A 23,700-nucleotide genomic window follows, 5' to 3' on the forward strand; every position below is an offset into this window, starting at 1 on the left:
TTTGTTCTACAGTATTATCCCACTTAACGCTTAACACTTGTCTATTTCGTTTTAACCTTTATATATACAGTCTATGATTTTAACTTGGAGGCTACGATTAGCATCGTTAGCACCGATGTAGCTACCACTCGCTTACACGCTAACCCAAGCCTTAACATTTATTACGTAGCCGATTAAAATCATTAACACATAAATAAGTACTCGATTTTCACTTACCGCAAAACCGCATTCATGCACCGTCTGTTTTAACCGCGGAGCGAGTCACAATAGTCCGATATATAAGCATGAAGAACAAACAACCACGGCAGGCTTCAAGTTGTGTTCCCTGGATGAGCTGAGCAGGCAGAGTCCCTGTAGCTAGCTTCATGGAGTAGCTAGCAGACAGACAAGAAGCTAGCAGCAGCAGTCACTTGACAGAGCCGTCACTCAATGTGACCACGCCCTAATTTATGCCAAAACGTTAAGACCTAATATAAATAAAAGGGTCGTGTTAGAAAACAATTCACTCACAGATCCATAATCATGAAGGTGGAATCTAACTATATCCATAATAATATCTATTGCATCCTGTGGGAGTTGGAGTGGTCTGAAACCCACCTCGGCTCCGCGTGTCGTTTGGTGAGCTGGGTCAGAGTTATAAAGGAAGGAATTCAGAGCACCAGAATAAGGGTTAAACAATAATCTGTTTTAATGATAAACAACAATACAATACACTTACAGGAGGAAAAGAGGCCGAACACACAAACACAACAGGAGATATGAAGAACAACGGGGAGGAGTTGTGTCTTATGCTCCTACCATACAAGTCATCCATTGGGAGATATAAAAACGACAGCCTGTCGCAGCGAATCAGCGCTAGCCAACCGAGGACCCGGAAACAAGAGTCTCTTTAACATTTGAGGTAAAACAGACACATTTGGTGTCCGGCACGAACCTGCTCCGAATAACAAGTCTTCACACACACACATTCTTCAGAGACTTCCCTCTCTCCGGCCCCCTCCCCCATCAGTTCAATACACCCAGCTCCACACACCCTTGGCATTTTTAAGATAAGTCTAATATATAGTTGTTTATAGTTTACTAATACAAGCAATATATGTAAATCACTTTAATATCAATAATAACGAGGAAAACATTACCTCTGCTCTCAAGCAGTGAAATAGTAGAACTTTTACATAAACATATATAGAGAACACACACTCATTTTTACCCTGCAGCATTCCAGAGATCTGAGCTGTCTCCAAATAAGGACATCCCCTTGGCTCACATCTTACTCCAAATACAAAGGTTTCACCTCTCATATTTCCAGCTTCTTGTTACACAGACTGCCATTATTGATACAAAGTAATTAAACACACACATATATTAGACATGTATCGTTCCAGATAATTCACATGCTGTGTTTAAATAAGAATGTCTCCTTCTCCCACATCTCTAGTGAGCCTTACAGGAAATGAATCATTAACTAACAAGATTTTAACTGCATTATATCTGAGGAAGATCTCTCTTGGAGTTCCCCTGTTAATTGCAAAGACCATTGATGATTAACAAAGAAACTCATGGGCCTCTCCTGATATCCAGACTTTCTGAAAAATACTTTACTTCAATCCAGGGGTAGAAACATGTTTTTTTCTGCTGTAAAGTTGGGCCTTTTAACATGGGGGTTTATGGAAATTGCTCCTTTCTGCAGTCAGTCCCTATCGGCCAATATATGAACTGCAGTGTGTGGCACTTCCGTATTGGCGTCCCGGCTCTTCTCCAGAGTTTGCCGATTGGACTAAACGCAGGGAAACAGCGCAAGTGAGGGACGCAAGGAATCCATTTAACTGAAGTGAGATGCACCCCTTGTCTTTACAGTTTTTTAACTACAATGGGAGAATTCCGAAGCCTGTACGATGATCTGTGGAGATGCATCAATCTGTTACACTTTAAGAGGAAAACAGGCTAATTTCACAAAAACCAAGCAATTGAAACTTACAACAAATTATATTAAAAAGGTAAACAATAAGGCTCCTCTACGTCAATAAATGCAAGAGATGCAGCATTTTCTCAACAATGTGACAGCCCAACAATGATTTGGACTTTATTGATCCCCACACACACAAGCCACAGCTTTGCTATCATTGCAGTTTAGTTGTGTTTATATCCTACATTTGATTTGTAAGCGTATAATGCTTCACCAAACACAGGAGGGGGCTTGGCTCTCTACAAATAAAGACGGCTCACTTGAATTCTCCCCAAATATATTGAGGCTGAACCTGAACTTTCAGCTTGGGGGGCCCCTAGTGGCCGCAGGGGCCCTATGCATCTGCATAGTCCACCTATAGGAAGAAACGGCCCTGCACAGAATGTCCTAACTAACCATACATGCATTTCCACAAGAGGAAACATATTTCTTCTTATTTTTATTATTATCATAATAATAATACATTTACATTTTTTATACAAATGGTGACACATTTAAAGAAAGCTCTTATTGGTACCAGTTACAGTAAACAACGTTGTGTCTTTAAAAGAGTACAGACTGAAGAACATGTGCATGCATCAAATGTGCGTTTCACATTATTTCTCATAAGGTTTATAGCCTGACTCCGGCCTGTTACAGGGAAAGGCTGTGTGAGGTCAGTAGGCGTGTCGTGGTGGAGCTCGGGGAGGAGAGTATCTGACAGTATATAAGTCACCTCACAACACCACATTTTATCAGACTTGAAACTCCTGCTGGAAGTCAGAAGACCCTCACACAACTCTGCTGATCTACACAACTTCACCAGGTGAGGACTAACAGACGAACATAGATTTATAATAAAAACGTTACTTTTCTGTCTAAAACTACAGCTGCTGGATTAGTGTCTGCAGGGAAATACTGCATTAGTTGACAGTCAGATTCCAAGTGTTATTAACTCTCAAGTATGACAAGCCATTTGAGTATGTATTCCATATCCTTGATATCAGACGGCAGCTGCCTACACTAGTTGGCTCTTTGATTTCACTTGTTAGATATATGGTCAAACTAGTTTGTCACTCTGCTTTATTATTATAAAACATTACACTAGTCGCTCTTTTTCAGCAACTAGTGGCCCTTTTGTCCGACTAGTTACCACATAAGCCTTACTAGTGACGCCAGGAGCAGCACTAGCACCAAAGTCCCAACTTGTAAGCTTTTTGATGAACTAGTGACCCTCTGACCGTACTAGTGACGCTAAAAGTCTTACAAGTTAACTAATGCGTTGCAAAAGCTCTGACATGTTAACTAGTTACAAAAAAGAAGCAGAATTAGTTAACTAGTGGGCGCGGCATAAAAAGTGTTGTACTAGTTAACTAGTAGCACCCATAATTACTCACTAGTATTTTTGTAATTATGATCATATGACTTCCTGTCTGCAGTCCTAAGGCAACTTTCTCATTTTAACAAAGTCTTCAATGTTCTGACCTAATTTGAGATACAGTCTGATAGCAGAGTAAACATAACTGTCTCTGATGTTTCGTTATTCCTCCGCTTAATATGATCATAATTACAAAAATACTTTTGTTTTATACTTTTGTAAATATGGTCATATGACTGTATTTTAAAACACAGTGTATTTAACACTAGAATCGCCAACGGGTCAATTTTACCCGTAGCTGTTTTTTGATTTTATATAACTTTTTTCAATAACATATTAAAGTCTCCCAGTCCGTGACTTTTCTTGAAAGTGTGTTATGTAGCACCAGGGCCGCCCCTGGACAACTTGGGGCCCCAAGCGACATTGTGAGATGAGGCCCCCCCCCCCAACCGACAGGAGTGAACACATGTTTTTTGGAAACAAAGTAGGCTACTTTGCAAACATCATTCCTGTTTATTATTATTATCAACACTTACTTTTTTATACAGTGAGGTAAATGGTAAATGTGCATGTATGTAGTTCAGTATGCGTTTACAGGTACGTCTGCATTTCCTGCCAAAAAGATTAAAATATAATTAATGCAAATAAACTACTTCTACTACTAATAATAATCACAATCAATTCAATAATATAAATACTATATTATTTTATTATAATATAGTTGTAATATAGTCAAGACAAAACATGCTTATGACATGCTCAAAAACTGATATTTCTTAAATCTGTATTCTAGTTCCCTCTGTCAGCAATGTATCAACAACTACACACACATTGCTATCAGTATTTCTCTGTGTTGTGGTTGACATGATGATGACTGTTAGGAGTTAAGGGGAGAGGCTGAGTGTCACCATGAAATGTGCAAATTGACATAAAAATGAATAAAAGGGGAAAAAATGCTCCATGTTTTTTAGGCTGTAAACTTGAACTGTTATGTAAGCCAACTAGACAGACAGTGTATCACTCTTCCTCCTGTACATTAGCAGATAAAAGGCATAACATACTTGAATGAATGTTAAATAAAGAATGCTGGAAATAACTGCATCTCCATTAGCCTGTATGCTATGCAGAGACTGCCTTCTTCGTGTCGTGAATTGCAGCTGATGTTTTAATATGGCAATTGGCAATTTGACTTATACAACATTCGCAAGTTGTACATTTGACTCATAGGGTTATTTGCGGCTCGCCTCGAAAGTAGACGAGAATAGCCGATCGCAGCCGGGGGAGGTCTCAAAAAGCTCGCCTGAAGTCGGACAGCTCGGAGTCGGCTTCGTCTTCTTCTTCTTCTTCTCTCGGTTATTTGGCAGATTGCAAACAGCTTGAAGGTGCATACTGCTGCCTCCGGAGTCGGCTTGACTCGGTTTGCATTTATAAAGAATGCACACATGTGTTTAATCGTTAATGTCAGAATTGTACTAAGTAAATACATGTGTTCCTGCTCAAGATTAGATTCAACTTTATTGTTATTGCACATATTACAGGTACTGAGACAACGAAATGCAGTTTAGCTTCTAACCAGGTGCAACAAGCAGTAATGTGAAAAGTAATGTACACAATCTACAGAATAACATATAGAATGAATTGAATGATGAATAAACAGTGAGGGGTATGAATACACTAGATATCAGCCTGTGAGCAGTATGAACAGTGTGTATGAATACACTAGATATCAGCCTGTGAGCAGTATGAACAGTGTGTATGAATACACTAGATATACACAGCAGCCTGAGAGCAGTATGAACAGTGTGTATGAATATGCTAAGATATATAAAGTATGAAACGGTAAGCAGTGCAAGTATAGTATAAAATATATAGATATTAATTTCATGATGATAAACATTGTGGAACAATGATGAAAAATGTGAATGGATGTGGCGACGTAAAACTGACACAAAACAACAACAAACTTTTGCCGAGCCAATGGGAGAGCTTCATCACCAGCGGGGTAAAAACCACCAATGAGCGCTCAGCTCGAGATACCAGCGAGTCGTTTCCCATCAAGCATTTCGCTTCCGCAGCCCGTGGAGAGAAACTGCGCCTCCTCGCCGCGCCTCGCTCTCAAGGCTGCGGGCGTCTTTGTCCCGCGAGATTTCAACGTCTCATGTGGGCGAGCCTCCAGAGCAAGTCGGACAAAATGACTAACCATCATGCAACGCACGAGCAAGACTTGATCGCAACTGCGCAGGTCTCGCTTGTCTCAAACAAGCCTACTGTCTTTTCATCTCTTCACCTGCACTAGTGGCCGTATCAAAGCCGTGATTGGTCAGATGTCGATTCATTGCAACGGTGTCACCTCTCACTCTCGCGTGTCAGCAGGGGGTGCGCGGAGAACTGCCTGGAGAACTGCATGGAGAACTGCGCACAGCAGCTGAGGCCCTCTGGGCGGGGCCCCCTGCGCAAGGCGGGGCCCCATGCAGCTTGCGTGATTGGCCTGTAGGGAGGGGCGGCCCTGTATACAAGAATATAATTGACTATATTTGATTATAACTAACTGTCGTTTTAATTATTCAACCTAATATGAAGATCTCAACACAAGTGAAATCAAAGAGTCAATTAGTGTAGGAAGCTACCGTCTGATATCAAGGATATGGAATAAATACTCAAATTGCTTGTCATATTCAACTCAAAACTCCTACTCCTTAACAGACGTTTAAATCAGTTTCTGAAGTCTGTGTTGTTTCTTCTCAACAGGTTGGAGAAATGGCCTCAGATCTCATGACCGTTGCTGCTCTGGGACGACCTTTCACCCTAGGGATGCTCTATGATGCCCGGAAAGATGAACTGGTCCCAGGTAAGACTTCACATTGTCACAAAACTTTCATCATAGTCACCGTACAACAACAATTCACCAGGCATGACATTACTTTGTAAGTTATCTTTTCATTGTCATGGTAAATTGAGTGTGTTGCGAGAGTTGTTTCTTTGTCTCTTTGTCGAGCATCTGTGTATATCGGGATATAATTTCACTTCTTCTGTCCGTTGATTGTATTTTCTATGCATTTTAATCTTAATTATGTGCTTTTAACTGTTGCCTGCCCAATAATGGTTTCTGGCTAAGTCTAGTACAAAAGAGGATAAGGGCAAAATGGGAACCGTTTTAAACATCGGACCAAATGTGATTTTTTTTTTGTTTTACTGAGAATAAAGTCAGAATTCTGAGAAGAAAAATCTAATTTCTGATATTAAACTCAGAATTCAGAATTTAAAGAATGCTAGTGACACGGAAGCGGGTAAGGGACACATGTGAATTTTTTTTGGACCCGACCAAAACTCTATATTTTTGGGGTTTCTGAGAGTAAGGTCAGAATCCTGAGAAAAAGTATAAATTCAAATTTTAAAATCTGAATTCTGAGAAAAAAGACAGTATTGGAAGACAAACTTAGAATTTTGAGATCTCCCAACAATGGTAATGTTTAGGTGGATTAAGGAACTTCCCCTGGATTCTATTGGCTCTAACGGTTACAAAGAGGTGTCAATCACCCAAATCGACCAATGGGTTCTATACAGTAGATAAGGCAAATGTACCCAGAGGTGTTTTATTTTTTCTAAACCTCTCTAAAAAGGTCAAATCTCACTTGTTTTGCATCAATCTTGATACAGGGTACTTATTATATGTTATAGTTTGGATTCCTAAATCTTTTTGTCTCCTATCCCATCATTCAAGGGTGGGTTTCACTATAAGTAATGGGTTTTTAGACATAAACTATAATTTACATATTTTTACCATGTTCAATCTGAATTTACTTTAAAATAAAAACATCCATATTGACTCTGACACTTCTACAGCCAACTCACAGCTGTATCATTGCTTTTAGAAAAAAGATTATTAATGTAACCCTTTTAGAAGGGAAGATATGGCCATTTGTTCTGGGAATGTCGTTTTCGAGCCTGAAACCTGAAAAACAGGCTCAGGGCTTAACAGGTTAATATATGCATGGTCCATTGCCCCTTCCCCACACACACGGTACGTCCTGCTCTGAATCTGAATCACACACACACACACACACACACACACACACACACACACACACACACACACACACACACACACACACACACACACACACACACACGCACACACACACACACACACACACACACACTTTTCTTATGGAAACTCCTGGCAGGATATGAAGCTGCAAAACTTTGAAGTGATAAGTGTGATGTGAATTTATATAAACAAAAGTTTTGCCCTGAACTGATCCAAAAACTGTTTGCTTGCCAATTTGTTCAGGTCTCAGATTGTGGAATGAAGAAACTCTAAACGTAAAAACAACTGAAACCCCTCAGCACAGCAGTCATTTTGAAATGTCTGCATCTGACTCCATTGAATCCAAGTCCACCATGATGGACATTGATGCTTCTCTGAAGGCCAGTTTCATGAGTGGACTGATAGAAGTTGGAGGATCTGCCAAATATCTGAATGATGAGAAGAAATTCAAGAATCAGAGCAGAGTGACGTTTCAGTACAAAGCTACCACCAAGTTCAAACAGTTGTCAGTGACTCAACTCAAAGCGATGAGCCCCCAACAAACAGATCTCATCAAGAATGGCTTGGCGACTCATGTAGTCACAGGCATCGTGTATGGGGCAAATGCCTTCTTTGTGTTTGACAGTGAGAAGTTAGAAGCCAGCGAGGTTCAGGACATCCAGGGCAGCATGCATGCTGTGATAAAGAAGATTCCTGCTTTAGATATTGAGGGAAATGTTGAACTCAAGCTGACTGATGAAGAGAAAACCCTGACTAACAAATTCTCCTGCAAATTCTACGGAGACTTCATTCTTGAAAGCAACCCAGCAACATTTAAAGATGCAGTGCAGACCTATGTAGAACTTCCACAGCTACTGGGAACAAATGGAGAGAAAGCTGTGCCAGTGAAGGTCTGGCTGATGCCACTGAAACTGTTTGAACCTGCAGCTACTGGGGTAAGGACAGATATCAGCATTGAGTTAGTGAGGAAGGCGCAGGAAGCTCTGGAGGAGTTAAGGGAGGCAAAAATGAGATGCAACGATTCTCTGGAAGACAAAGTGGTAGAGAGTTTCCCCGTGCTTCACGAAGAGTTGAGCACTTTCCTCAAACTGTGTGGTTATTATAAAACCAACATCCAGCAAGCCATGGCAGAGACATTTCCCTCCATCCGTGAAGGAAAGGAAGATGAGAGCTCACTGGAAGAAGTATTTGAAGACAGGCACAAGTCACCCTTCAACCATGAAAAACTAAACAAGTGGCTGGATCACAAAGAGAGAGAACTCAACATCATCAAGTCCTGTGTCGACACCATGGAGGGAGTAAAGATCGTCCTGAACCAGAACGAGCTGGACAGAGAGGTCCTTGCTTCAGGTGTAGAAGATGTTCTGTGCTTTGTGTTCACCTCCATGCTAAAGGGTGATATCTACCTTGATGAGATGGCTGACTTCTTGAAATCATCCAAGTTAGGAAGTACCCATGAAGAGGAGTGGTACTACTCCGATGAAGTTCTGAAATCAATGAGAGAAAAAGCCACATTTCTCCAGGGTGCTTCCAAAGGGCTGAAGAACAACAGCAAATTCCGTTTCCTCATAACGACCAAAACCAATCCCAAATACAAAGGAGCAAGCATCTACCACTACAAGAAAGGCCAGCTGGTCACTGAAGACTTTCAAAAGCCTTCTTCTGTGGAGACCATCAAAGACAAGAGAGATCTGATCTGGTGTAAGTCAGGCTTTTTTTAAGTCAAAAATATGAGTTCTCCAGCAGTTTGACCATCAAAGTTACTGATAAGATACTTTGTTATGTTTTCTCCATCAGATGCCTGTGATCTCCACCTGGACCCAAACACTGCCAACAACCTTCTCACTCTGTCTGACGGAAATAAAAAGGCAACACATGGAGCATCACAGAATTATCCTCCTCATCCAGAGAGGTTTGATATAAACCAACAGGTGTTGTGCAAAGAGGAGTTATCTGGGTGCCATTACTGGGAGGTAGAGTGGAGCACCAGTGACAGGGAGTCTGTTTATGCTGCTGTTTCATACAAGGGAGCTGACAGACATAGCTCAGATGTGAGCGGGTTCGGCTATAATTCAGAATCCTGGTGCTTCGGAAAAAATGTGGGAGAATCACAACACTCTCTTGAGGCATTCCATGCCAACAAGATGGTGTGGAAAGTACCTTATGCCTCTGATGGCTTCAGTAGATTCGGGGTGTATCTGGACTGGCCTGCTGGCACTTTGTCCTTCTACAGAGTCTCCTCTAACACACTGACTCACCTGTACACCTTTCACACCACATTCACTGAGTCTCTTCTCCCAGGCCTCTGCGTTGATAGAAATTCCAGCTATGCCTACCTGTGTCCAGTTGAATTGTAAATGATCTGGATTTTTTCAGCGCTTTTCCAGTCTTTACGACCCATCAAAGCGCTTTTACATTGGCAGCCATTCACACACATTCATAGAGGCAGAGGCTGTCACACACCTGCTCATAGCCTAACGTTCACACACATCTACACACATCCCAATATAACTTACACCTGCTACTCAAAATCAAAAATGCATTCAAAGAGGGACAGGGAAATGTTTCATTATTGCTTTCAACAATTTAGCTTGTATGATTGAGTACTCTGGGGAGTGGTCTTCACTGTACTCTGGTTAGAGTTCCCATTCATTAACATTGTGTGCAGTTATTGTCTGGTGTGAAGCGGGTACACCTGTTGAACACCTGAGAGGTCAACATGTCCCAACTCCTCCCACTAAGGCAATGATGAAGAACTCTTAGCTTCTTGGTCGCTCTAAAGTTTGAAATGGCAACCTAACATCCCATTCTAACTTTAACGTGCTCCACAGAATCAAACATTCATTCAAACCCAGAGGGACCAGAACAAACGAGGATATCAAAAAGTGACTTGTTTTCAGTGAATGTTGATTTCATCATCTTCTCAAACTGTTTGAAGTCGATGCTTTACGAACAGTTGAACAATATTTCTTCATAGGAACTTTCTATCGTAGTAACATATACTCAAGCATTATATATCCGGCAATCGCTCTGTCAAAACTGATGTTGAAATACAATATAAACATAATGGGGAACAATAGTTGCTTTTTCTGTTGAATTGATGCTCATTATTTCAGGACTTAAGGTTCTTCAAGAGCCGATTGCTTTTGCTTTGTCTTTTTTTAAAGCAAGTTATATTTAGAGAACACAAGAGGAGTCTTTTCTCTCATGAAACCGGTGTGGGTGGGTTTCTCTGTTGAGGACAAGATTAGACATGCTTTATCAACATTAGAATGATGACATATGAAATCATAGTTTAAGTCAAAGACAAAGAATATCTGTTTTGTTAAATGTATCATTTTGATTATGTTGGGAATATCCTATCGCTTATTTCAGCATTTGTTTATTTCCTTCTTTGTGCAGAACTCACAGCTCATGAAGAAAAATGCAGAACTTGTTTTGTTTGAGAGAATCACTGTTAACACCATGTAGTTGGAAATATTGCTGATGGTTATAAAGATGAAGCAACATCAGATTCCTGTAACACTTCAACATCTGGATATGTTCACTCTGTGCTTTAATAAAGAGACCTGACTTTACTCTGAGGGCCAGTTGTTGTTATTTATTGTATTCTGGAAGAAGTGTCTCATCCACTATATTCTGACTAACGGGGTAACATCCATAGTTTTCTTGTTAGTGACTTTATATCAATTGCATTCTGTTAAATGGTATATATTCATTGTAATCTGGTGAATGGTGGCTTACTTATTGTGTTCTGAGCATTTCTGGTTAAACTGGTGAAAGTTACCTAAAGCATTGCATCTTGGTCGAAATGACCTGAATCATTTTCAGCTTTACGTTCAAACTGTTTATGTTAGAATAATATTCAAAAGACTCGTTGTAACCCTGACCCTAGTTGGTCAAACATATGGTCCACAACAAGGCGGCCATCTTGAATTTGGTCAGATGTTCTACTTGGTGCTTTGTGCTGATGATCCATTACAGAGCGCTTTACATTTCCACATGATATGCTCCAGGTTCTGCTGGTGATAACTGATCTTGAAGATGATTTAATGTATTGATTTGATATCATTCAAATGTACATATCCGGACTGCTGAGTCTATTGAATTTTTTTAATCTCAGCTAAAAACGTACCTCTTTGCTTGGCTTTTAATATCAGTTGAACATTACATTTTTACATTTGTATTGGCCGCTCCAAGACCCCCAAATGACGGACTAAGCAGCTCCAGCATCTCTCCCTGACATGCGTACTTCCATAACCTTGCGCACCTTGGGTCCCCGGGCCCCCGAACTTAAGCACTCCCCCACGGACTAAACCCAGATGATCACACCCTCAAGAACCTCGTGCCCCTGGGAACCTTAAAAGGGGGGTGGAGTTTGCGGTGCTTTATCGTCCGCCCACCAGCATCCATATTCGGCCTTATTCACAGCACCACCCACCCTCCTGTGGAGGATAAACTCATGGCCCTGGTAACACTTAAAGGTGGTGGATTTTGCGGTGCTTTATCGTCCGCCCACCAGCATCCATATTCGGCCTTATTCACAGCACCACCCACCCTCCTGTGGAGGATGTTCTCATCGCCCTGGTAATCATTTAAATAGTCTGATACTACCACTGCACTTTACAAGCTAGAAATAATGTTTAAATTCAAAGGCGGGGAAAAGTTGTTTAAAATAGTCTGATACCTCCAGGGCGCATCACCGCATTTTACAAGCCAGGGAAGGTGTCTGAATCCTTTGTAAACTTTGTTTAAATAGTCAGATACCTGGCACTGTATCAACCCCTGGGAACCTTAAACGTTATTAAAATGTTTTTTTATTTATTTAATTATCACATGATTTTTACAAAAACAGTATACACAATATGCATAATAAACATAATAATAACATGATTAAAACATGATTAGCAGGGACCCGGGGGCCATATTAGCCGTCTAACTTGTACGGTGCACCAAGGGAAAAAGGCTGAGTCCACGGCCTCTACCCCCACATCAGGAGTATCAACCGGCTCTGAAGAAGAGGTATCGCTGCTATCCGCCCCTGAGTCCTCTTCGGAGGTATCTGACGGCGGTAGAACTCCTTCCGATGATGCTGCTGCTGCTGCTGCCGCCCTGAACATGGAGCGGATCTTCAATCCCTCCTTTATTCCAGGCGTATTCGCGTAGAACCAACACACCCTCACTCCCAGGTCGGCCTATGTTGACGTTATGTCAAGTCCCCTGTCGGCTTTTTCCAACGCAAGGTGGGGCCCCTTAGCGTCCATTTTCAGCTTTCCGGGATGTCCATATGCTTCTATAGACGCTCATGGAAGCACGGCATTCGTTTGTGTCGGCTGCCCTTAAAGGCAATGTGAGCGTCCATTCTCATTGGATAACGGAGAATTGTACACCCGGAAGTAAGTATTCCCCTTACTGTCGATTGATTTTACAGTGATATCTGCACTACTCATCGACTAAAAAACACCAGATTATCCTTGTTAATTACACAACATTGATTGGTTTAAATTGTGTGCAATGCTTTTGTATTTTTCCCCTTCGATTCGGAGAAACAAATGTTTTTTCTGAGTAAAGGATGGCAGAAGACACTACACTACCCAGAATCCCCAGCTATCGTTTGGACTACACCATGTGCTCTGTTTGACGTCACGTGATCTTCAAATTTCTCCCTGAAGAAAAAAAAAAACATGGCCGAACTTCGTTTTATTCTCGTTGGAAAATGCCTATTTTAAAGTTAGTTTGGCCATTAAAATGCGTTTTGATGTCATTTGATGCGAGAAATATGAGTTGTTATTTCAGATTATGTGTGCAGTGGATGTACATGATCTTTAGTTTGCTAGTTATTACGAAGATTACTTCAGGAAATTGCGTCCATAACGTTTTCATTGTTACCAAGGTGGTTGCTAGGGACGCTGCTATCGATATTATTTCTGTTATGTTGTGTAACTGTTTAATGGTGTTATCTTTATTGCTACCCCCTTCCCCGTCAATGTATAGTGTTGGTCCACAGCGCAAACATATTAGTTTAACAAAATCCGCATCTAAAGATAGCCTACGTTATTTTCCCCTGTGCAATTCCAGTCTCACATCTCACAGCACATCGTCATTAACAAATAACGGAAACAGACCGAAAACATTGAAAAAAAATACAATAATACTTTATTCCGAGTGTGCTTGCTTTTCTCTTTGGAAGTCATCACATAACGGCATTGTAATACACGGTTCGGCTGCATTAAATATTACATATCTGCCGTAGTTCTTTATGTATAGAGCCCTGATGAGAAGACTTCTAGACAAACATGAGGAACTGAAAACGTGACGTGGATCATAAATATATCAGCCATTAAACAACATCTTACATTTATTTTCACACAATACGTCTCCTTGCAGTATCAACACTAATTCGGCTGACTTTTATATTTGATCCAATTGGTAGATAGGCTGTATTTACACCATAAAGGTGCACAGCTGATATAAAGGGACACCTAGTGGTTAAAGCATGTTATTGAATTTCATTATTTTTATCATTAGATATTAATAGGATCCCTATAAAGTATATTCATTACTCGTTATTCTCTACTAATAGTTAATTAAAGACTGTATATAATGACTATTTTGCACATCCCTTTCAAGATTTCAAGATTTTCTAAGGTTTATTGACATATCATATAGGCCTACACAACTATGGTGTAGTTCTGCATTGAATGAAAAACTTTGATCGCAGGTTCCTCAATAGTGCATTACAAGACATCTATCAATATTTGTGCGTACCTCCAGCAATGTTAACTATGTTGAAGCACTTATTTTAACTGATATTATACATAATGTATTATACTCTTATAAGATGTATGTAGATATTTCATCTCCGACCTTGTCAGGTATTGAACAATCAATAAATAAAGAACACAGAATTGTTGAATATAAAACACAGAATTTGTGTGATTATACTAAATGATTTACAAATAAACACCACTGCATATTTAACTGTTACACATGCTGATGTAACGCAAATGTTCCAACTTGAGATCAATAAAGTATATCTTATCTTAAGCTGATCGATGGCTATACTGCCATATTTGCAAAATGTGCCTCTGAACCTTAACAAGTGCATGTTTCAGGCTTATCAATTAATGTAATGTAATGTAATGTTATCAATTAACAACAGGGGTCACAAACATAAGACCAGTTGTTAAATAAAGCTCTTCTGACCTTAGCTGGTATGTGTGTATATATATATTAATGCTGCCCATTATGGGCACAAGCAATTTTCACCCATTTATTAATTATATGTTTTAAATGTGAGTGTTTCCTACCCCCTAAACCTCCAGGGATGTACACAGTTTAATACTGGCAACTTCTTATTATGGGAAATACGAAAACGTCTTTTAAAACTACAACTCCCAGTAGAGACGTGCCATAGATACAGAACATGTTGCGAAACAGAATAGCCAGCATGTGTAGTTCTGGGGACGGGGTGGGGGAGCGGGGGGACGGGGGGACGGGGCGCGGTGGACCCGTTCAAATCCAGTTTTGGACAGTCTACTGTGGTTCCATCCCATTTCAAGTGCTGTTCGAGGCTCGGCAACCCTCGGAGCACACTCTCCAATCACAGAGCTTGAGGACTATCACGGGGTTTGTCAAACAGAGCACATGGTGTAGTCCAAACGATAGCTGGGGATTCTGGGTAGTGTAGTGTCTTCTGCCATCCTTTACTCAGAAAAAACATTTGTTTCTCCGAATCGAAGGGGAAAAATACAAAAGCATTGCACACAATTTAAACCAATCAATGTTGTGTAATTAACAAGGATAATCTGGTGTTTTTTAGTCGATGAGTAGTGCAGATATCACTGTAAAATCAATCGACAGTAAGGGGAATACTTACTTCCGGGTGTACAATTCTCCGTTATCCAATGAGAATGGACGCTCACATTGCCTTTAAGGGCAGCCGACACAAACGAATGCCGTGCTTCCATGAGCGTCTATAGAAGCATATGGACATCCCGGAAAGCTGAAAATGGACGCTAAGGGCCCCCCCCCTTGCGTTGAAAATGGACGCTAAGGCCCCCCCCCTTGCGTTGGAAAAAGCCGACAGGGAACTTGACATAACGTCAACATAGGCCGACCTGGGAGTGATGATGTGTTGGTAGAACCGGTCTGCAGTGCTTACGTCGTGACACATAAACCTGGCGAGAATCGACCTGCTTTCTGGATCTTGGTGATGCTTGATATTGTCTGCCAGGGCAGTGTGCAGGATTGTGAAGGTGACGGCTGTTTCTATCTCAGCATCAGCCCAAGCCCTCTTCAAGTGAGCGTTCAGGTTCCTGGAGGCATGCTTCCCCGTTGTGAAAAGGAAGAATTCATTCTGAGGACCCGACAAGCCTTCTTTTATCCCCATCCACCGCATGACCCAGCTAAACTCCTTTACTGTAAGCACCAGCTGTGCTTCGCCAAATGTCTTGGCAGTCTTGTGATCCTGCACGTGGATGATGTAGCCCTCAGCAGTGCTCCTTAAGTCCGCCTCTAACACCTCAGTGTTGGTCATGTTTGCGTACACACCCGGACGGTGGCCATACAGTAGGCTCCAATGGAGGGTTAGATAGCTATATAGCAGGTACTGGGTGATTGAGGTCGGGTTGCAAGCCATCAGGTCAAGTAAATCAGGGATGCGCTTCTCAGCGGCCGCCATGGCGGCGAGAAGCTCCGCCTGGCTCGGCAGCCGATCCAGCTTGTTCCTCTTCATCTTGAACTGGTGGACAGTGACAGACTTTTTCAAGTTGTTCATGTTGGCTTTCACCTCTCTGATGATGTGGGTCATATCAGACTGGGTGAGCCTGCACCCCCAGAGCTTTGACTCAGACAAGTACCTCAGTAAATGGTTCACATTCTTGGAGACGGTCCAGTTTATTCCCAGCATACGAACACCCTGTGATGGGACAGGGTTTGGTCCGAACATTTATTCTGCCACTAGCCATTTTAAGAATGATACCTCTTTCCTCCAAGTTACGCACTGCATGTTTGTGCTTAAGGTGCTTGTTCAAAGCCAGATTGAAGAGTCTGCACACCGGGCATTCGGACGACATCCTTACTCAAACAGAGAATTGTATTTCAATTATTTTGTGTTTCTCCGTTTATATGCGTTAGCGTTACCGGTGATTGCAACAATGGGTTCGATGCTTCAATGCCTGGTACACGGACCAAGGGAGGACTTGGGTTACCACTTGGCTAAATGGTCCCACCTCTGCACCAACGCGGGCCTGGTGATGGCAACATTGGGTCCAATACATCAATTCATGTTGCCCCGACCATGAGAGGGTTTGGGATGCCCCGGAACCAGGCAGTACCCTAGCAGTAAACACGTTTTATGGTCAAAGGAGGAAAGAGTGATAGAACTGGGGTAAAGCAAAGAAAGGGTCCGAAAATAGTGACTTGTAACCCGGGTAGAGAGTATGTCATCTCTCGGTCCTATCCTCCAGACAACATGGTAACGTGGGGACAACAGTACCTCCGGGCGCTCCATCCCGCTCCGGCATTCGCCGCAGCGGGGGGAGGAGGCATTGAACCCCTCACACCTGACTACGGGAGGCTGCTGGGGACCGCATGACAGTCTTGACCGGGGTCTTGAGAGGGGTCTGACTACGGGAGGCTGCTGGGGACCGCATGACAGTCTTGACCGGGGTCTTGAGAGGGGTCTGACTATGGGAGGCTGCTGGGGACCGCATGACAGTCTTGACCGGGGTCTTGAGAGGGGTCTGACTACGGGAGGCTGCTGGGTTTATGCCGGAGGTACTTGAGATTGCCAGGCCCTTAAATCGTATACATTCTTCCTCTTCCTCAAGCACTGCCTCCGGGGGCCGGAGGAGGCAAGGGAGTCAGGTACCCGGAGGGCACACGGTGGCCGCCACACCGCGCTGGAGTCCGAGTTCCGAGTGTTGGAGCTGGGTCCCGGTGAAACGCAGGACGGAGCACCCGGCAGGAGCCTCCAGCAGACCCCCCCGCGCGGTTCCCTCATCCCTCGGAAGAGGCGGAGAGGTGGGTGTTTTTCATCTGCTGGCGGACTGCCGGGGAGAACGCGCTGCTCGGGAGCCAGGCTCAGAGTGAGTGGCAGTGGGTGCCCGCGCACCTGCCTTTTACAGCGGGAGCACGAGCTGGTCTCGGGGAGGGAGAGAAGAGAGGAGCGGAGGCTGCCGAAACAGCCAGGGCCCTCCCCTCAAACACACGCCTCAATTTTGACAAGACATACAGCAAGAAGAGTCACCTTTCGACTCCCCTTGCATTCCTCCAGAGACCAGTTTGGACTTAAAGTGAAGAACCAGGCTGGGGGGGTCTCCAGGCATCAGATATATCCGAGACATAGTGCACTTAGAGAGGGTACTTTCATCCAGAGTATCAGACAGCCGTTTTTGTTTATTGTGTGGTGGACTGGCTGTCAGCACATCATAAAGTATTATTAGAAGCAGTGTCAGCTAGAAAATGGTCTGTCAATCCTTTCCGTGTCCGGGCTGGGTGAGGTTGCCCGTATTGAGTCAAATTAAGCCGCAGGCTCCACTCCTGGTGGTGCGCTTCCGTCAATTCCCCCACGCAGCACACCCTCCCGGCCATCAGAGTCGAACCCGCAGTTCGGAGGAACCGACCGCCAGAGCACCAGCACGAGGCCAGGCCGGCGGAGGCCCTCCGATCAGTAGCGTGGCGTGGGGGAAAATGTAGGGGAAGCCCATTTTTTGGGTGGGGGGGGGGTGGTCAATAACGTAACCAGATGAGTGATTACAGCGCCCGGTATCATTTTACACACATTTGTATCACACAGATGCAGGACTTGCACACGCCTGTTATCTAACCGAAAGGTCCGCACGCACTCTCCAGCTAAAACTCTCTTCTTATTAATTTAATGCAGACAATCACACAATCTATGTGATTTTTGGATTTACCGTGCCTCTCAATTGCCCGTGACAGGTCGATGAATCCTGAAGTTGCCCAAGGATTGTTCAGGGAGCACGAATCCTTGTCAAAAAGAAGACATGGCCAGCAAAATAGATGCTGAAGTTTAGCGCTTCCAGTTAGCCACTCCGTGCGGACATAATTATCCTCATTGAACGTCCGATTCTCTCCCTTTTTCCTCTGTGTACACAGCTCGAGTGCGGGCATTGGCCTGTCATCTGATTTAATTTTCAGTTGCTGCTGTAGCGGAAGTTTAGTAAAGTTATGTTTGATTAAGTACGCTAAATCTCCACCCTCCATAATGCTTAATTTGCTTGATAATTTCTAACGGCGGTGATGACAGTTACAGTATTAAAACTGATGTTGATGTGATTTGATTGGATGGCAGTGTCCAATAAAATCGCCAGCCGCCTCTGAAGGGAAGCAAGAGGCGGCTGGCTTCCCTTGGCATGGCCCTGACCAATCACAGGTTGGCAGGGGCATCACGTGGGCCTCATCTGATTGGTCAATCCCTCAATTTTTTTTCACCAAGGGAAGCCAGATTCGGCTGGCCTCCTCTCGCAACAGTGAGTGCAATCTACTGTTTCACCATAACATCTAGAGGGGCGCTGTTTGTTTCACTCTTTGTAAAATACTCAACGAGAATGGGGGAGCGACGGGCCGGCAGCAACACAAAGCTAAGGAGAATTATCGAAACAAAACAAAGTGTTTTTATTTATTTATTTAAATTATAACTACAATCCGAAAAAACAGGGGAAGCCTGGCTTCCCTAGGCCTCCGGGAGAAAACGCCACTGCCTCCGATGGCGGGTCGCGTTTTTCATTTCGATCAGTGAGAAATCAGGAAAATACTCTGTTATATTTTGGGAGAACCAGAGAAAAGGGGTGAAAATGGAGAAATTGTATCCCAAAATAGTGTCTCTTAAGGCGGATAGAGTCCCCTGACAACTCCCCTTACATTTCTCCAGAGTCAGAAAAAGTCTAAGTTAACTTTTGGAAGAACCATAGGAAAGGGGTGAAAATGGATAAAATGTATCCGAAAATAGTGCCTCATAATTCCTTGACATCTCCCCTTGCATTCCTCCAGAGACCAGTTCAAAAACTTAAAGTTTGGTAAGAACCATGATTGGGGTCCTCCAGGCAACAATTGTATCCGAGCCAAAGCACTCATGTAGCGGACACATTCCTCCATGATGTGAAACAGCCGTTTTTTTCCTAAGTGCTCTCAAAAACCGGGTTTCCGATTTCGTGCAGATGGTAGCTTGAAAAACATGAATGCATTTTTTTGGACGGAGGAGGGGAGGTCTCGATTCCCCTCTCCGTTGTAAAATGCAACGGGGGAGTGGAAAAGTGTCCGGGGCTTCCGCCCGAAGCACCGAGCCCCAAATGACGGACTAAACAGCTCCAGCATCTCTCCCTGACATGTGCAAACAGGCTATGTCAGACTTCCATGAAATAGACCGGGATAATCACCCATTTGTAGCCCCTCACAGAGCCCCAAACGACGGACTAAGCAGCTCCAGCATCGCTCCCTCCCTAACATGCACACTTCCATAACATCGCACACCGTGAGACCCCGGGCCCCCGGACTTAAGCACTCCCCCACGGACTAAACCCAGATGTTCACACCCTACAGAACCTCATGCCCCTGGTTATCTTAAAGGGGGGTGGATTTTGCGGTGCTTTACCGTCCGCCCATCGGCATCCATATTCGGCCTTATTCACAGCACCACCCACCCTCCTGTGGAGGATGTTCTCATGGCCCTGGTAACACTTAAAGGTAATGGCTTTTGTGGTGCTTTACTGTCCGCTCACCAGCATCAATATTCGGCCTTATTCACAGCACCACCCTCCTGTGGACGATGTTCTCATGGCCCTGGTAACACTTAAAGGTAATGGCTTTTGTGATGCTTTACTGTCCGCACACCAGCATCAATATTCGGCCTTATTCACAGCACCACCCACCCTCCTGTGGAGGATGTGCTCATGGCCCTGGTAACACTTAAAGGTGGTGGATTTTTTTACCCTCCTCTGCCTTACACATCCTCCCACACTTGAGCACTCCTCACTCGGACTAAACCCCTCCATGCACACCCAGACTGCACCCAGAGAACAGGCTGCTTCACAGCACTTTGCAAGCCAGGAAAAGTGATTGAATCCTGGGTATACATGTTTTAAACAGTCTGATACCTCCAGGGCTTATCACCACATTTTACAAGCCAGGGAAGGTGCCTGAATCCTTGTTTAATTGTTTAAGTATTATTAAATGTGTGAAAACAGTGTTTTGTCACTTTCAAAACTCTCCCGTCATTGACCAGATAAATTGGGTCGATGTTAATATTCCAGTCAGACGAAGTGCGTACAATGACCGGAGTGCTCCCATGTTAATTTTGTCCCAATGCCGGAGCATTCCCTAACCCGATAATGGTCGTGGCCCGGCGACTCCACCACGATCCCTGACCTGTCCCATTTGTGGGGACTCGGGCCTTGCTGGTTCTAGAGGAATACCCTTTCGCCGAGTGCCAATGGGCGCAGCGGTCTTGAGTGAGTCCCCAGAGACTCGGTGGTACGGGACATACGGGTCCGAAGGGCGTCCTCCTTCGCCGCCCATGCCTCGCGCCATAGCAGGCGGATGTGCGGGTTCGAGAACTTCTCGAGGCGGTTCACGAAGGAGAGCGAGCCACGAAGGGGGCGGCCGAAGATGATCTGCGCTGGCGAGAGGTTGCAGTCGGGATCAGGCGTGTTTCGCAACTGCAGCATCGCACGCAGGAAGCGGTCCTGATCAAGGCCGCCCGACAGGCCGGTGTTGGACATCAGGAGGCGCTTAGCAGTCTTAACCGCAACTTCCACCCTCCCATTCGACTGCGGAAAGCTAACGGAAGACACACGGTGTTTGACGTGTGGCTCACCTTGAATTCCGGACCACCGCTCGAGAGCTCCTCCGGTACGCCGAAGGTGGCGAAGAACGAACGGAGATGTTGGACCAGGCCAGCTGAGCCCGCCAGGGCAGTACCCGCCGTAGAGCTCAGGACCTCTACCCAGCCCGAGAGCCGGTCCCCGACAACTAGGTAGTGGCGGCCCCCATAGTCGAAGAAGTCAGCAAACACCGCATCGAATGGCGTGGACGGGGGTGAGGACGGCCGGGGGGGTGTAGCCGCCTGTGACGGAGCATTGCGGTTGCAGTCTGTACACCCGTCCCTGGTGGCCTGAATGTCCCCGGACATCCCGGGCCCGTAAACTATGGCTCGGGCATGCTGCCCCATCGCTGAGGTCCCCTGGTGAGCGGCATGGAGATGCCGAAGGACTCTCCCACGGAAGGATGGGGGGACCACGACGCGGTCCCGTCCTGTGCGTAGACGGACTCACAGACCGATGACAGACTCGCCAGGGCAGGGTCATTTACGTCAATCCCACCCTCCTGCTCGATGAGTTGGAGGAGGTGGCCGAGGCATCCGTCAGCCGCTGTCTCCCGTGCGAGGAGGGGCCAAGAGACGGCTCCGAGCTCCCGTGCGTCGTCTCGGATGGAGGCCATGAGTGCTGACTCCACGGCGTCAGGCCCGCTCGGCAGCCCTAATGAGAGGCCATTCGCTGAGCCCGAAGGGGAAGGATGCCTCAACGTGGCATCAGCGACATAGTTGCTCTTGCCAGGCAGATGCACAATGTCAAAACGCCATGGGAGGGTGCTCTGCTTGAGTCTAAACAGACGCGAGTTTGTTATCTCATCCAGCGTACGGTCACCAAAGATCTTCACCAACGGCTTATGGTCGGTGACCACGACGAGGTTGTCGGACCCCTGCGTGAAGTACCGCGTCTGTTCCAGACCCCAGGCCACAGCTAGGGCCTCTCCCTCTACGGCCGCATAGCGCTGCTCCGCAGGGAACAGGAAACGCAAACCCGCGAGGGTGATCCTCCATCCACCTGGACAGCAGTCCGGTATGCCCGAGGCACAGTCACAATGTTGCTGGAGCAGGAAGTAGCCAATGCCACGCATGGACCAGTCAGGGCGGAGGCAGGTACGCTTCTGCATGTCGTAGATCTCCACGCCCTCGCGGATGGCCTCCATTATGGCTTGCTTGGACGCCTGGAAGGCCTCCTCCAGAACGGGGGACCATAGGAACACACAACGTGGGCTGAGGAACGGCTTAAATGAAGCCATCGTGTCACGCAACTGGGCGTAGTTAGCCACCTGGTTGACAAGGCCAAACCAACTCCTGATGTCCGTCGTGGAGCCTGGGGTGGGGAAGTCCCGGATGGCGTCCAAGTATTTCGGGAGCGGTTCGATGGTAGATTCCGACACCCTGAAGCCAGCTAAATTGACGCACCTCTCCGCGAACTGAAGCTTGTCCGGGTTCAACACGATGCCCGACCGGCCGACACGCGTCAGGAAGTCGATGGTCCTCCACCAGTGTTGCTCCAGGTCGGTGTCATAGTGGATGGTGTCATCCACACAACGTTCCTTGCGTTCATAGTCCGAGAGGACGGCGTTAAACCGACGGTTGTAGCTATCCCCTGATGACAGGAAACCCTGTGGTGCCCTGGTGTAGCGCCAACGGCCGAAGGGTGTGATGAAGGTAGTGAGGTGGCGATCCGACTCACGCATGGGGACACTGTGGTAGCCGTTCCAGGCGTCCGTGACGGTCTTCCAGGTGCCCTTCGGGACGCGGCGTGCGAGGTGGAACGGGGACTCAGTGGCGAAGGTCTCACGTTGGCAGAACTTATTGAGGGGAGAAAGGTCCACGGTCATGCGGGGGGAACCGTCGTGCTTCCGAGTGACTACCATACGATGGCACCACGCCACTGGCTCGCCGTATGGAGCGCGTTCAATGACCCCAAGGGCTTCGTCCCGCAGGAGGTCATCGTGGACCCTCCGCTGCCAGTGTAGAGGCACTGTAGCCGCGGTGTGGCATGCCTTAGGCGTAGCTGCGGGGTCCACGTGCATCTCGATAGGTGGCCCCTCCATGCATGGTAGTGCCCGATGGGGGCAAGTATTGAATGTCGACGAGGCATATCTCCCGAGTAGCCAACCTTTCATCCGGTTGTTGTTCTCTGGCGTACAAGGGAACGGCAGTGCTGCGGGGCGCGCCGGGGGGACCGTGCGCTGAGGACATGAGCACTGGGCGTCCCGGGGGTCACCTGGCCCCACGCAGCCGGCGTTGACTGACCTCGTCGCATTGACGGACAAGGGCTGGTCTGGCGTGTCAGCCGTGTCAGGGCTACGCCTGTCCTTGGGCCCCCCTGCAACGTCGTCCAACGGGAAGTTCACGGGCAAGAGGCCGAGGTTGAGCAACGACTCGTAGGAGAGGTACATGGCCCGTACTGAGCTGCTCACATATACCATGGAACGTCAGGATGTAACACGCCCCCCGCTGCAGGTAGTTGAGAGCGAAGAACGCTCCCT

The 23,700-nt window shown here is 45.6% G+C and overlaps 1 protein-coding gene across 1 annotated transcript; it reads left to right on the forward strand.

Moving 5' to 3' along the window:
• Positions 1-2,685: 2,685 nt before the first annotated feature.
• On the forward strand, positions 2,686-10,955 carry LOC117547278 (stonustoxin subunit beta-like). Its single transcript, XM_034217885.1, has 4 exons — positions 2,686-2,771; positions 6,072-6,171; positions 7,615-9,072; positions 9,169-10,955. Exons 2-4 carry the CDS (start codon positions 6,081-6,083, stop codon positions 9,726-9,728), a joined length of 2,109 nt encoding a protein of 702 aa, XP_034073776.1. The 5' UTR covers positions 2,686-2,771; positions 6,072-6,080; the 3' UTR covers positions 9,729-10,955.
• The last annotated feature ends 12,745 nt before the right edge of the window (positions 10,956-23,700 follow it).

Source organism: Gymnodraco acuticeps, unplaced genomic scaffold, assembly GCF_902827175.1.
Source record: "Gymnodraco acuticeps unplaced genomic scaffold, fGymAcu1.1, whole genome shotgun sequence".
NCBI classification, from domain to species: Eukaryota; Metazoa; Chordata; class Actinopteri; order Perciformes; family Bathydraconidae; genus Gymnodraco; species Gymnodraco acuticeps.